Raw genomic sequence first — 12,979 nt, forward strand, 5'->3', positions numbered from 1 at the left:
TATCATTTTTAAAAAAGAGTCACAGTGTAGAATGTCCGAACATTTATTTTAATAGTATGTTAAAAGTATCTTGAAAAAAGTCCAAGTATAGTATGTAGTTAAGAATTATATTATATAGTTTGTCTGCAATGTCAGTATAGGATCTCTAAATAAAAAAAAGATGAGAGAAAGTCATAGTATAATTTGACAAAAAGATCTTGAAAAAGTCATGACATTGTGTGTTGAAATGGAAAGAAAAATGCTCAAGTAAAGTTCAAGTACCTACAAAATGTACTTAAATACAGTACTTGAGTACATGTACTTAGTTAATTTCCACCACTGGCGGTATGAGGGAGGTAAGGAATGTCACAAGTAGACTATGTGTCATTTAGGTTTTCAGTTGACTGCCTGAACTAGTTGAACTAGATTTGTTTCCTTTGAGTGGTTGTTACTGATGGGGGGGGGGGGGGGGTGCAGTTACATTACTATGTAAAACACCCAGTCTGAGAGTCTGAGGTTGGATGGGACTGGAGTAAAGGTATCAGCAGCAGGTTTTGAATTGAACCAGGGCAAAAGACAAAACAGAAGGGGGGGGGGGGGGGGGGGGGGGGTTTGTGTTGTCAGAGGCACGCATGTGGGGGAGGTGACTAATAAGAGGAACAAGAAAAAACAAGTTTGAATTTAGAGCGGTGAAGAGCAGGCCTCCAGGGCGAAAGAGAGAGAGGGATTAGTGTGTGAGAGAGAGAGAGAGAGAGAGGGAAAGACAGAGAGAGAGAGAGAGAGTTTAGTTTTGTTACTGAGGCTTTCCCGGGGGAGCACACTTTGAGTCCATTCTTAAAAAGAGAGGTAGTGAGTGTGCTCTGTTTAAAGAATGAGCAACAGATATGCAGCTGCAGGACAGGATGGACAATTGTCAGGAGATGGGACTCAAGCTGATCCTGGGGGGGAGCTGCAGGACAAGGACGGCAGGAAAGTGGGACTGGGGAAGAAGGTGACCCTTCTGCGGGGGATCTCCATCATCATCGGCATCATCATCGGAGCGGGGATCTTCATCTCTCCAAAGGGCATCCTGAAGCACTCGGGCAGTATAGGAATGTCCCTGGTGGTATGGATCGGCTGCGGGGTGCTGTCCCTCTTTGGTGAGTAGCTTCAGATGGAGGGGGGGGGGGGGCACATGTCTTTGAGAGCAGCTACAATCACTTGGTAGAGAATGAATAAAGACAATTATAAAAAGAAGTCCAAGTATGTGACACTCCAGAAGTTCTTTCTTCCCAGGAACGTCCTATAACTTACCAAACGCTCAGGCTCAGCTTGTTTAGTATTAACTGTGAAAAACCAAGTGAATCTTGGGCTCAAGATCAAATCAAACAACTGTCACATGTTGTGATCAGGGATCCAGGGCTGAGGCACCCGGCTGCACTCTTGGCAGGGAAAAGACACAAACAGACATGCACACCGTCCTTCAAGTTTGTTAATTACATACCCCCCCTTTTTATTGGTTCTCATAATAATAATCCAATAACAGATGGGGTGGGGGTGTGTGTGTGTGTGTGTGTGTGTGTGTGTGTGTGTGTGTGTGTGTGTGTGTGTGTGTGTGTGTGTGTGTGTGTGTGTGTGCAGAATGACTGAGACAGCAAGATGGCATGATTGCCTTCGAAAATCAAACAAATGACCATTAAGTAACATGATAGCTGAAAACATCAGTGTAACAATGGTTTCCTGAACCACACATTAATAAGCAGGCTCTGTATTTGATGAACTTGTATATGTAAGGCAATTTGATTATTATTATTTATTTATTTTTGAAAATGTTATTTATAATTTTCAGGTTTATGTAACAATTAAACATAACAAAAAACATGTAGCATAAAACGCAAAGCATCCCCCCTCTCCCCAAATAACAAAACAAAAGACAAACAAAAGTCTGTGCGTAGATCAAAACACAGCGAGATACTACACATCAGCACTTTGGCTCGACCAAAAATCGTTTATAAATGTGCTATATAAATCAAACTTGATTTGATTTGATTTGATACACATAGACAGTGCTACTGTATATCCAGAGGCCTGTTGGTTAATCAGATGATATAGCTATGGTGGCGTCAGTGATGCACCTATAAACTCTAAATAAGGCTGCCAGATCTTCAGAAAGGTGTTATATCCTTTTCTAAGACTATGTGATATTTTCAAAAGGAATACAACTGTTCCTTTCTAAAGACCATTTATCAATGAGGAGAGGAGAGTCAGATTTCCATGTTACTGTTGTGCATTTCCAAGCCACACATAAAGCAATTTCCATACATTTAATTTGGCATTTAGTTGAAGATCTATTGAGACTTGTGAACATTTGATTATTATTGAGGATATAGATTATGATATAGATTATGGTCTTCTGGTGGTGAATTAGATTGAAATAAAACGCGAGTTAGCTAACCATACGAATATATTTATGTTAACTAACGTGCACCGACGTTAAAGTTAACACACACATGTTGTCGTTTTTAAACTATTGTTTACATTGGCTTTAATGCCATTCATTTTTAAATAACACCATTTATGCTAATTGTGCAAATTGCCCAACATATGCGGGTTAGCATCAGGCAGTTTCTATGTGCTGGGGACCCTACTATACATTTCTAACATAAAACTTTGGTGTACTCAACATTTCCGGGTTCACTATGCTGGCAACTATAGTGAGGAACTGTTGACAAAATGTTGATACTAAACTTATAAGTAAAATGTTCAATGACAACATATATTTAAACAATCTATACTATATATTATCTGCTGATTTCAGCATTATTGCATATGTTTGGGCTCTCACAGCACTTGGTTAAGGCTAAAGGAACATCATGGTCTGTTTTAACACAGAAAAAGCCAGCAGTGTTTTCAGGCATGAGGCACTATGCATTAAACTACATTTAACTAAGACAACAATCTTTCACTAACCTCACCCTATCCTTTGTTGCCTCATCCTACCACAGAGAGTTTCTTTGTCCATTCTTCCTCCACCCAACCTGCTCCCCGAGACTCTGGTGTGGATCATAAAGTACATGTAGCAACTTAGCCGCTTTCACACCAAGTACTTTGCGGTACTTAGTTCCCGGAACTTAGTCCCCCCGAACTCTTTAGTGCCTGGAACTGTCCTAGTAGATCGTGTTCACACCGGAATAAGTCCCTGAGGGAAGATTAGGCAAATTAAGCCGCTGACGTCACTTCTTCTTCTTCTGCTTTGGGTTTACTGGCAGGCCGCAAACAACTTCACGCCGTATACTGCCACCCGAAGTCCCGGAGTCCCCCGGAGTTGGGGACTGGCTTCAGTAGAAGCTGCTGGGTAGCGTCCTCCGAGTAAATCGCCACAAGCACCGACACCTCCACATCACTCCACAGCTCCCATGTTTTCTTTTGTGTTGCCATAAGTTAGTCTCTCTCCCAGGAAAGTACCTACTCTCTAGCAGGGACTATCTGGGGGTGAAAAGGTTTGCGCGAACTAGGTTCTAGTTCCAGATCTTTTTGGTGTGAAACCAAAATCGCAAGAACTATCGGCCTAGTTCCTGGGAAAAGTACTCCGGTGTGAAAGCGCCTCTTGATTCAATTATAAACCTGGGAAAACATTATAAAACTATAGGAGGACTGAAGTAATGCCAGGCACATCTGGGTTTTCCAGAAAATATTGTTGCATGATCCTTAAATCCTTTAGTTTCTGCACAGTAATGAAAGGTCCAAGCAACATTATCCTCAAATACCCTTCTTTAACCCTTTTCCCGCTTTCCATAACTCGTACTCCCTTAACTTATAATTGAAATATGTCCACCTACATCTGTTTTTCTGAGTTATGGGGGCTCCCACAGTCATGTGTGGCTGATCATGGGGGCCAGGGAAGATGTGGCTGAGACACTTTAACCCACCTTGTTGTTAGAGAGCCAGAGATAACCCTCCCCCTCTGTCCCTGCAGGGGCCCTGTCCTACGCTGAACTGGGGACCTGCATAAAGAAGTCTGGTGGACACTACACATACATACTGGAAGCCTTTGGACCTCAGATGGCCTTCATAAGGCTATGGGCCGAGCTCATTGCTATCAGGTAATGTATGCCTCCTTAATCCTCACTGAACCTAGCCATAAAACTGCATTCATCAATAATTCACATCAACATTAGGTCTGCCCACTATGTGTCATGTAAAAGGGACTTATTGTAATAATATCTCCACTCAAAATGATTACCTAATACTGCAGCAGTTGTATGGAGCTTCTTAGCATTACTCAGTTCATTGTTTCAGTTTTAGGGCCCACATCTTCACACTTTGGGTTCACTCTCTGCCCTCTCAACATGCTGGTTTCCAGCAGCAGATAACACACTGTGCTCCGCCTGCTCTGAAGCACTAAAGAGCCCCTTTAGTTCAGGTTTATCATTCCTTTAAGGGTCATTGTAACTGTTGATAATACCTATCATGATAATCATACCAACAGTATAATACAGTGAAACCAGGTTATTTTCTGAGATGCTTATCATGAAATCCACTACAGCCAAAGGGGAAGATGTTCACCCATAATCCATCATGTGAGGCCTTGAGTATGACTTACTTGGAGCTATTGGCAGCTATATGTTTGTTCAAACCAACAATGGCAGGGTTCACATGGATTCTGCAAAAGCATCAAGTATTTTCATTGAGGGCCCGTCTGTTTCCAAACCCCATGTGGCTCATGGGGTTCCCAGCCTGGCATGGGGTGGCAACTGCCACCCTAAAAATAGCCTTGCCACCCCAGTTGGCAGCTTTGTTTTGAAATAAAAGTTGTGGCTCATCGGACATTTATGAGAGAAAATCCCTAATGTCCGAGTGCAAGTGAATGCAGCACAAGACGCGAGCCTTGTAACCCCTCCCCCGGCCCTGGTGCGAGCGTGGAAATGTTATTGGCGGCGATTTCATTTGAACGGGACGGCGCAAAACGAGAAGCATTCGGACCCAAGTAGACGGAAGGAATGAGGATACCGTTTTGGCGGTCTACAATGACAGAGGAGAGACTGTCAAGTGTGGCTGTACTCAGCATTGAATCAAAACGCACTAAAGCTTTAGATCTTAATAAGTTTGTGAGGCGTTTTGCTGAACAAAATGGTAATCGCTGCATTCAGCTGTTATAGGCATGCCAACTTGATGCTCTGCTCACGGATGACTCGATGAGCATACAAAACTGTTAAGATGATGACCTTACATGTGTAAATATATTTTTTTCTTTGTGGGGGTCTGCCCCCAAAAAACAGTTTTAAGTCCTGAGAAAGTCAAATAAGACGGTGTGTAAAACTACACTGCCCAGCCAAAAAGAAGTAACCACTTTGATTTAACTAGGCCAGTAGGTAAGGACATTCCACTGGATAATAGTACCCCTGCATTATAGCAACAACAACAACAATAATAATAATAATAATAGCAATAATAATAGCAATAATAATTGGGAGGGGGGGGGCGCGGCTGTTCTTATGTTCTCTGAGGGGAGGCTCACCTTCCCACACTTTGAAAACCCCTGCTCTAGATGATAGGAAAGGAGCTTTGAAACTTCCTTTATAACCTCCTTTAGCTTAGGAAACACTGGACCTTCCTTTACGAAAGGAAAGGAGAAAATGCTTTCCCACAATGCCTTGCGGCCGAAACATTTACCATGACACCACATTCTGCCGTTCACGGAAACAACCGATCGTGACCGAGAAATTATATCATGAAAGTTACGGTGCTTATTGAGCATTTTACAACATATACCGTTACTTGCTTAAGTGCTTTGTTTTGAACGTTCAACACTATATTAATCAAAAGGAGAAATATGAACGTTACTCTTTTACTGAAATTATCAAATACATTTCAGTTCCAACCTGATGAAGAGTATATTTATCGCTGTTGTCCAAATTCATAAAGCCTGCAAATAACAACACTATAATTGCACATTGCAAACTATCTATGTGTGCATACAGCAGGTTATCTCGGCACTTAGTGTAAGTGCAGTCGGATTCTCTTGAAGCCCAGTCTCTTTTCCTAAGACCTTTTGAATTCTCCTAACCACTATTCTTTAACCCTGTGAGTTTCTCACAGAGGTCAAGGTGGATAGGAAAAGACGATGGGAGCTGATTTATGGATAATTTAACCTCAACCATGGAGAAAGGTACCGAACTCTGATATGGACATTTTACATCTCTCCAGATGGCGGAGTTGATAGAACCAGAGTTATTTTAACCACTGCAAAGTTGAGTTTTCTTATCTCTGGACTCTGAGGGGAACTTCTATAACAAACTAGATAACACCTTAAAGCCCTGGCAGTGGCAAATACCTTTGGTTTTATATTTGATTTGACCACATTAATTAATGTTAAAGTTGAGATTCACAAGAAATGTTTTAACTGCTTCTGTGTTAGGGAATACTGCTGTTAAAAAGCACCTTATTGTTTACAGTGTTTGCAAACCAAAATTGCACGTTTGTTCATATAGCAGTACTTTTAAAAGAAAAGTGCACAATACTCTACTTTTGAATTCATTCTTGAATTTTGCCCATAACAATGCGATCAATCGCAGAAAAATAATGCGATAACATATTTGTATTGTTGCCCAGCACTAGTTTAAACACTGCTTAGATGTAACAGAAATCCTGAGATCCCATAATAGTTACGAGCTGTGAGGTGAGAACATTCTCTGTGCATGTACACAGCCAAGGTGAGTAGTGAAAACAGTCTAGTGGCTATCCTGAGCTGTCCAATTTTATGCTGACCTCGGGCTAATGGGACTCAATGAAAGCATGGGAAATGAACAGAGGTGGGACCCGCAAATGAAAACAAGAGTGAGGGAGACGCACAGATTTCCCCGGCTTCAGCAGCTCAGTGCTGCTGTGGGAAATGAAGAGGGAAACACTGATGAGCTATAAGATGAGCCTGAGGCACAGCCAATGTTATTTCATTCTTATTGAACCAAGCCTTTAGCTGCCCATTACACACACACACACACACACACACACACACACACACACACACACACACACACACACACACACACACACACACACACACACACACACACACACACACACACACACACACACACACACACACACACACACACACACACACACACACACACACACACACACACACACACACACACACACACACACAAACAAACAAACATACCATATACTTGATTGTACCCGTAAGGAAATCTGTTTTGGACTCATTCTGCAGTTCCACAAAAGATAGAAAAATCTTAAATACTACATAGTGCACGATAAAAGCCAATAGCATATTCTCACATGACTTATGTACATGTACACAGTTTGCATATACACGTATACACAGACAACCTACTGAGAATGGCGACCTAATGTACAACCCTCATGGCCAACATTTAAACTGCACACTACATTTGTTCTTGAGAAGCTGAATGGACCCTGGCAGTGTTTGTTAGCCTGCTTTGAGGAACCTGAGTCTCCTACCAGAAGGTCAGAGCCTCTGGGTGGAGGATGTGGGGGGGATCAGATGTCATTTGTTGTGCCTCTCTAATGAGTGACTGCTCATACATGTTTAGGGGGGGGGATGGGTGTTTTTTAACCCCCATCATTTTCTTGGCAGTCTGCCTGAGGCGAGCGATCTTGATTCAGCTGTGTGAGGTTATCATGCAGACTGTGAGCTGATGATGCTCTCCATCACTGCGTGGTAAAGAAAAGCATGAACTTCTGCTTAGTGCACTGTCAATGTGAACTCTCAGGTATTTTTGGCAGCTGACCTGAGATATGGGTGCATTGTGGACAACTATCGGCCTTTGTTCACCCACTGCCTTTGGGTCCCACACCATCAGTCTTCTCTACATTTAGATGGTTAACGTCACAAGATTACACAAATCTCTGTATTACAGAGTAGTAGGCTGATGGGCGTACTATATACGTAATTTACATTATGTCACGTTATGGGACAACAAGGGCATACTTATTTGATCCCAAACACTGATCTTTCTTCTAATCGTAAGAACATAGTTTTGGCGCCAACACCGTAACTGAAAGTGACACAAAACTTTAACTGTTGCATAAAATAGCATATATCTCTTTAAGCTTACTGGTGGTTGCAGATTGCCCCATCTGAAGCATTAGAGCAGGGGTGCCCAACCAGTCGATCGCGATCGACCGGGAGATTCCCAGTCGATCGCGAGATGTGTCTAAAAATAGAACAACAATATTCTGTTTTATCGTTAATGTCCTATAACATAATCTTCCTGTGCCAGAATAATGCACTTGAACGCATCAAAGCTTTGTGATTGGCCGGCGTGACCCCATGTGTCGGGGCGTGGCTGGTGGGCAGTGGGCACTAGTTAGCTGACGTTGTCCGTGTCAACAGGAGTGACAGTCCGCACACACACAAGACCGCAATTATGGCAGAAGCAAAAAAGCCCAAAATATATAATTTTCACTCCGAGTGGGAGGATGATTATTTTTGTATCTATTCCAATTCAAAGTCCATCTGTCTCATCTGCAATGCGAGCATGGCTTTATCGAAGAAGTAATTTAGGAGCGGCATTTCAAAACGAGACGGGATTCCCTCCTAATTCTGCCCTACGCTCCCAAAAGGTGAGGGACCTGAAAGGACAGCTAAATGCACAGCAGTCCATTTTCACCAGGCCCAACAACAAGAGCAAGGCTGCTACCATAGCATCTTATCGTGTCAGTCACGTTCTTGCCAAACACATGAAGTCTTTCAAAGACGGCGAAGTTGTGAAAGAAGCATTCCTGGAGGCTGCCGACGCGCTTTTTGGGGACAGTAAAAATAACAGTAGCATTTCAACAGGTTTTTGATATAATAAAAACTCAAGTTAGATACCGTTATTAATCGGCTGTAAGTTTTAGTTTGTTTGAACTTATTCATTATAATTATTGTACAAAATGGTATAAGAATGCAAACATTAAGATCTGTTCTGTTTAAATTGATTATAGTCTATTATCAATTCAGGTTAAGAAACTAGTGTTGCTTGCATCCTATTTTAAAGGCATTTCTTTTTATACTCTACTAAAATGCAACAAAAAAAGGGTTTGATTCTATTAATTTTGTCTTTTTTATTGCACTTTGGCAGCAGATTCCTGTGTAGCTTCAGATCTGGGTTGTCTTATGAGTAAGCCTAATTTATACTTTTGTAGCAACACTATTTTTATATAATGGCAAAGAAAGGGTTCAGAGTCTTTTCTTTTTGTCCTGTGTCATATGTGGCAGCACTGTTCAATGTTTCTTGAAAACATTACCCACTGTAGTATGTGACGTGTGAATAAACTCCAACTCTGTATCAACAACACTGTTGTGTAACTTCAGGTAAATACTTGTATGTGTGTAGATTAGAAAGAGGTAAGATAAAGGATCTGCAGTATTTTATGAAGTATTAATCGTACAAAGGTCAGTTTTATACAAGTAGAAGTGTGTATTTACCTGGTAGTAGGCTGTCAGTAATGGCTACACCTCTCTATTTGGACTGGTAGGACTGTTAGATCTCGGCAGACTGGCAACTTTAAAAGTAGCTCTCGGTTAAAAAAAGGTTGGGCACCCCTGCATTAGAGTGTTAGGGAAACACAAAGGACCAACATTTACAGTAGATCACTTTTTGGCAGAAAGCTGGGTACCTACAAAACCTCCAGACATACACATCTTTATTAGGGCCAGAGCACAAATGTGACAAAGACCCGACGGTGACCTAGAGACGAAGAGCAAGCCACCTCTGTCTTTGGAGCAGATTAATATTTTTCTGCTGTTTAGGGGGAGCTTGAGGGTCTTCGGCTGCTCGAAAACGCAGGAACATTTCGCACAGACATTGGGACTGGCGAAAATCTGCAGTGAAAAGGCTTTGAAGTTGCCAGCAGGCTCTCTAGCGCCCCCTATAGAGAATTTTATTTTAAAAGTCCAAACTAGGTCAGTCCCCATGACCTTTTCATAATGTTTAGAATATTGTACATTTGTGGTAAAATTGCTCGGTAGTATTAACATGTGTCATATTATTCCAGACTGCTCGCACATCAGTAGTTGCCGCCATTTTCACAATTCAGTACACATTCAGCTCTGTTTGGGTCTTCACCGGCCCATGAAAGAAATATGTATCTCTTAGCTGCTAAATGCTCCACTTTCTTCTTCAGCTCTTCTCTCACTGTGTCTGTCTGCTGCTGAACACCAAGTAACAGAGAGAAAAAGAAAGAATGGTCATTCACAAAGCAGATCTTTGTGAATGACCATTCTTTGTGTATCATCCCTATAACCATGGGCGTAGGAAGCATCCTGAATGTGGGGGGGACATCTTTAACGGGGGGTGTGGGGGCGAAAAAATATATAGATTTCCTGTATTCTGGTGCATTTTAACAGGTGGTTTGATACTTTTATGTGGCTACACTAGCATGACGAAAATGATGGGTACATTTTGTAATTTCATCCAGTAGTAAAGAAAGGAAACATATTTGATTATTAATTCAGAGCTGTCTTTGAATTAATAAAAAGCAGTTTAAATGCCCATTTTTTGTACATTTATATATAACAATAAATATTTGTGAGTGCATTGAGAGATATTGTTGTGGAGAGACATTTATATATAAATCGCAAAATACATTTGTGAATCCTTCTGTGAGCATTTATTAATATTGAGACTGATCTGACTCCATACAGATGTTAAGTTCACCTAGGAATGGTATCATTGACTTAAATGTTCAAATAAATGTTGCTCTTCTGTCTATATTGGTCATATACTTGACTGAAATGTTTCCTGTTCAATATCCCCACTGATTTCCTTAAAATCCTGGGATGAGAGTCCACATCACAATTTACTCTCAACTGTCATTTCCCTTTCATCACTCACCTCAGCAATGGACCTCTCTCCACTGTCCCTGTATTCTGCCTCTGACTTACTCTCAAGTGCCTAGATGTCAAGAGACAAGTGATAATTATTTATTGAGCAGTATATTCTTTCACATTGAATCATAACAAGTCATACTGAATGTAAATACAACTGACTCTAAAGTAAGTCGCAGTCTGTGACATTGGACATTTTGAAGACTCAAAGTCCCAAGCAGTAGGTAGAATATTAGCTAGTCTATGTAATGTGCACAGAAAATAAATAGTTAACTGAATACTGGGATGGAAATAGCCTATAAGCACTGAGTAAAACATAAACACACACAAAAAGCTTCTGAATGATAAGAAGTATAATTAAAACATAATGCACATTACCATTTTGAGAGAGAGTACCTAAGTTAAAGAACTCAGAAAATAATCTCTTATCGAACTGAGGCTCCAGTAAAACACACTGACTGCGTCTCTACATGGACATCAGTAAGCCGTTTATGAGTATTATCCTGGTTATGATCATATTGGGGATATGGTGTTTACATGAGCACAGAGAGATCGGGTTATTCATGTTCCCTGTTTACATGATAAATACTAGTAACCTGGCATTTCAATGCCTTTTCTCATCTAAACTATTCAGTATTTGTATCTTTCTATCATGACATAAAGACGAAACTCCTCTCCAGAAGTGAGACGCCGCCATCACTGTTAACTGATTAACTGCTACCAGCTGATGACTTACTTTCCTCTTCTTTGAAAAAAATGTTCTTATGTCCATGTTGTCTGGGGGAGAAAACATATCAAACCAAGAGATCGTCAGCTTTGATTTTCGCTGTATTAACCATTTCCTGAACATTTGGTGTGTGTGCCTTACCTCCGCTACCGGCATCGCTTTATACAACAGATCTGAGCTGTCCAACTATGACAACACTCCTTGAACATGCGCGCGCTATGTGAGAATCTGCCTTGGTACAAAGTAGCAGTGAAAACATGGTACGGAGTTTCATTGATTTTGGCATTCTCTCAATAAGCAAGTGGAATGGATTTCATTTGATAGTGAAGCACTGACACAGCGCCCTACAAAGTGCGGCGAGTGGATAGACCGATTCACGGACTTTCCGCATAGTAAAAGTGGGGGGGTCTAAACTAATCATTTGAAAAAGTGGGGGGGACTTGTCCCACCCTCATATAATGGCTGCGACGCCCATGCCTATAACTATAAGCGAACAATTTCAATTTACGTGTGTGTGTGTGTGTGTGTGTGTGTGTGTGTGTGTGTGTGTGTGTGTGTGTGTGTCCTCCAGGCCTGCAGCTATGGCGGTCATCTCTCTGGCGTTCGGTCAGTACATCCTGGAGCCCCTGTTCATGCCCTGTGCGGTCCCCCCCATGGCGGTCAAACTGGCCACCGCCATCGGCATCAGTATGTATACCTAGACTAGCATTACTTTAAAACATCATAACAATGTCAACATACTACAATAGTTTGACTCGTTGTAACCTCTGTGCAGTTATAGACAGAGAAGAAAATACCAGTAAAATATATTTCATGATTGTACTTGAAAACAGTTACATTTCTGTGGCAGACAGCAATTGTCACTCTCTGTCTTTTCCATTTGCCAACATGACACAAGACGAGTTCTTGTTTGAAACAATCAAAAGATGAAGTTCTGTTCATGACTTTAACAGCACTTGCAAGACCTTCAGACACATGAATTGCAAAGAACTTACAAAAGTCACAAAGAATAAGATATTTTCAAGAGACCCACACATTATAAAATGACAAACACTGGTTTTGGCGGCTTTAATTTAAGTCCCATTTCATCAGCTCCTCTTGACCCAGGCCCCAAACAACTCAAAGACAGCTACATTAAACATTAACTGTTGAATTGTGCTGAGACACAAACTTTGAACTGCACTTTTTTTGCTGCTGCCATCAACCATCCTGACTTCTAGATCCTAACTCTCAGATTTTGTCCATGAAGGTGACACTTCTTGCTGCATTGGCAGTGAATATCGACAATGGCAATAAGATGTGATAAGATAAGATGAGATAAGATGAGATAAGATGAGATAAGTTAAGATAAGATGAACCTTTGTTGATCCCCTTAAGAAAATTAAAGTTTTGGAAACACAGTATAGGACAGGTAGGAGTTCAAATAAGTATAATTA

At 41.2% G+C, this 12,979-nt stretch overlaps 1 protein-coding gene across 1 annotated transcript in view; it reads left to right on the forward strand.

Annotated features, from left to right (window-relative positions):
- The first annotated feature begins 698 nt into the window (after nt 1–698).
- Nucleotides 699–12,979, forward strand: part of slc7a11 (solute carrier family 7 member 11) — a 35,680-nt gene continuing 23,399 nt past the window's right edge. Inside the window, exons 1-3 of the mRNA XM_034134278.1 lie at nt 699–1,118; nt 3,935–4,061; nt 12,115–12,230. Of these exons, the coding sequence (XP_033990169.1) occupies nt 851–1,118; nt 3,935–4,061; nt 12,115–12,230 (511 nt within the window). The 5' untranslated portion in view covers nt 699–850. The remainder of the gene's footprint in view (nt 1,119–3,934; nt 4,062–12,114; nt 12,231–12,979) is intronic.

The sequence above is a fragment of the Trematomus bernacchii genome, unplaced genomic scaffold, assembly GCF_902827165.1.
Source record: "Trematomus bernacchii unplaced genomic scaffold, fTreBer1.1, whole genome shotgun sequence".
Taxonomy (NCBI): Eukaryota; Metazoa; Chordata; class Actinopteri; order Perciformes; family Nototheniidae; genus Trematomus; species Trematomus bernacchii.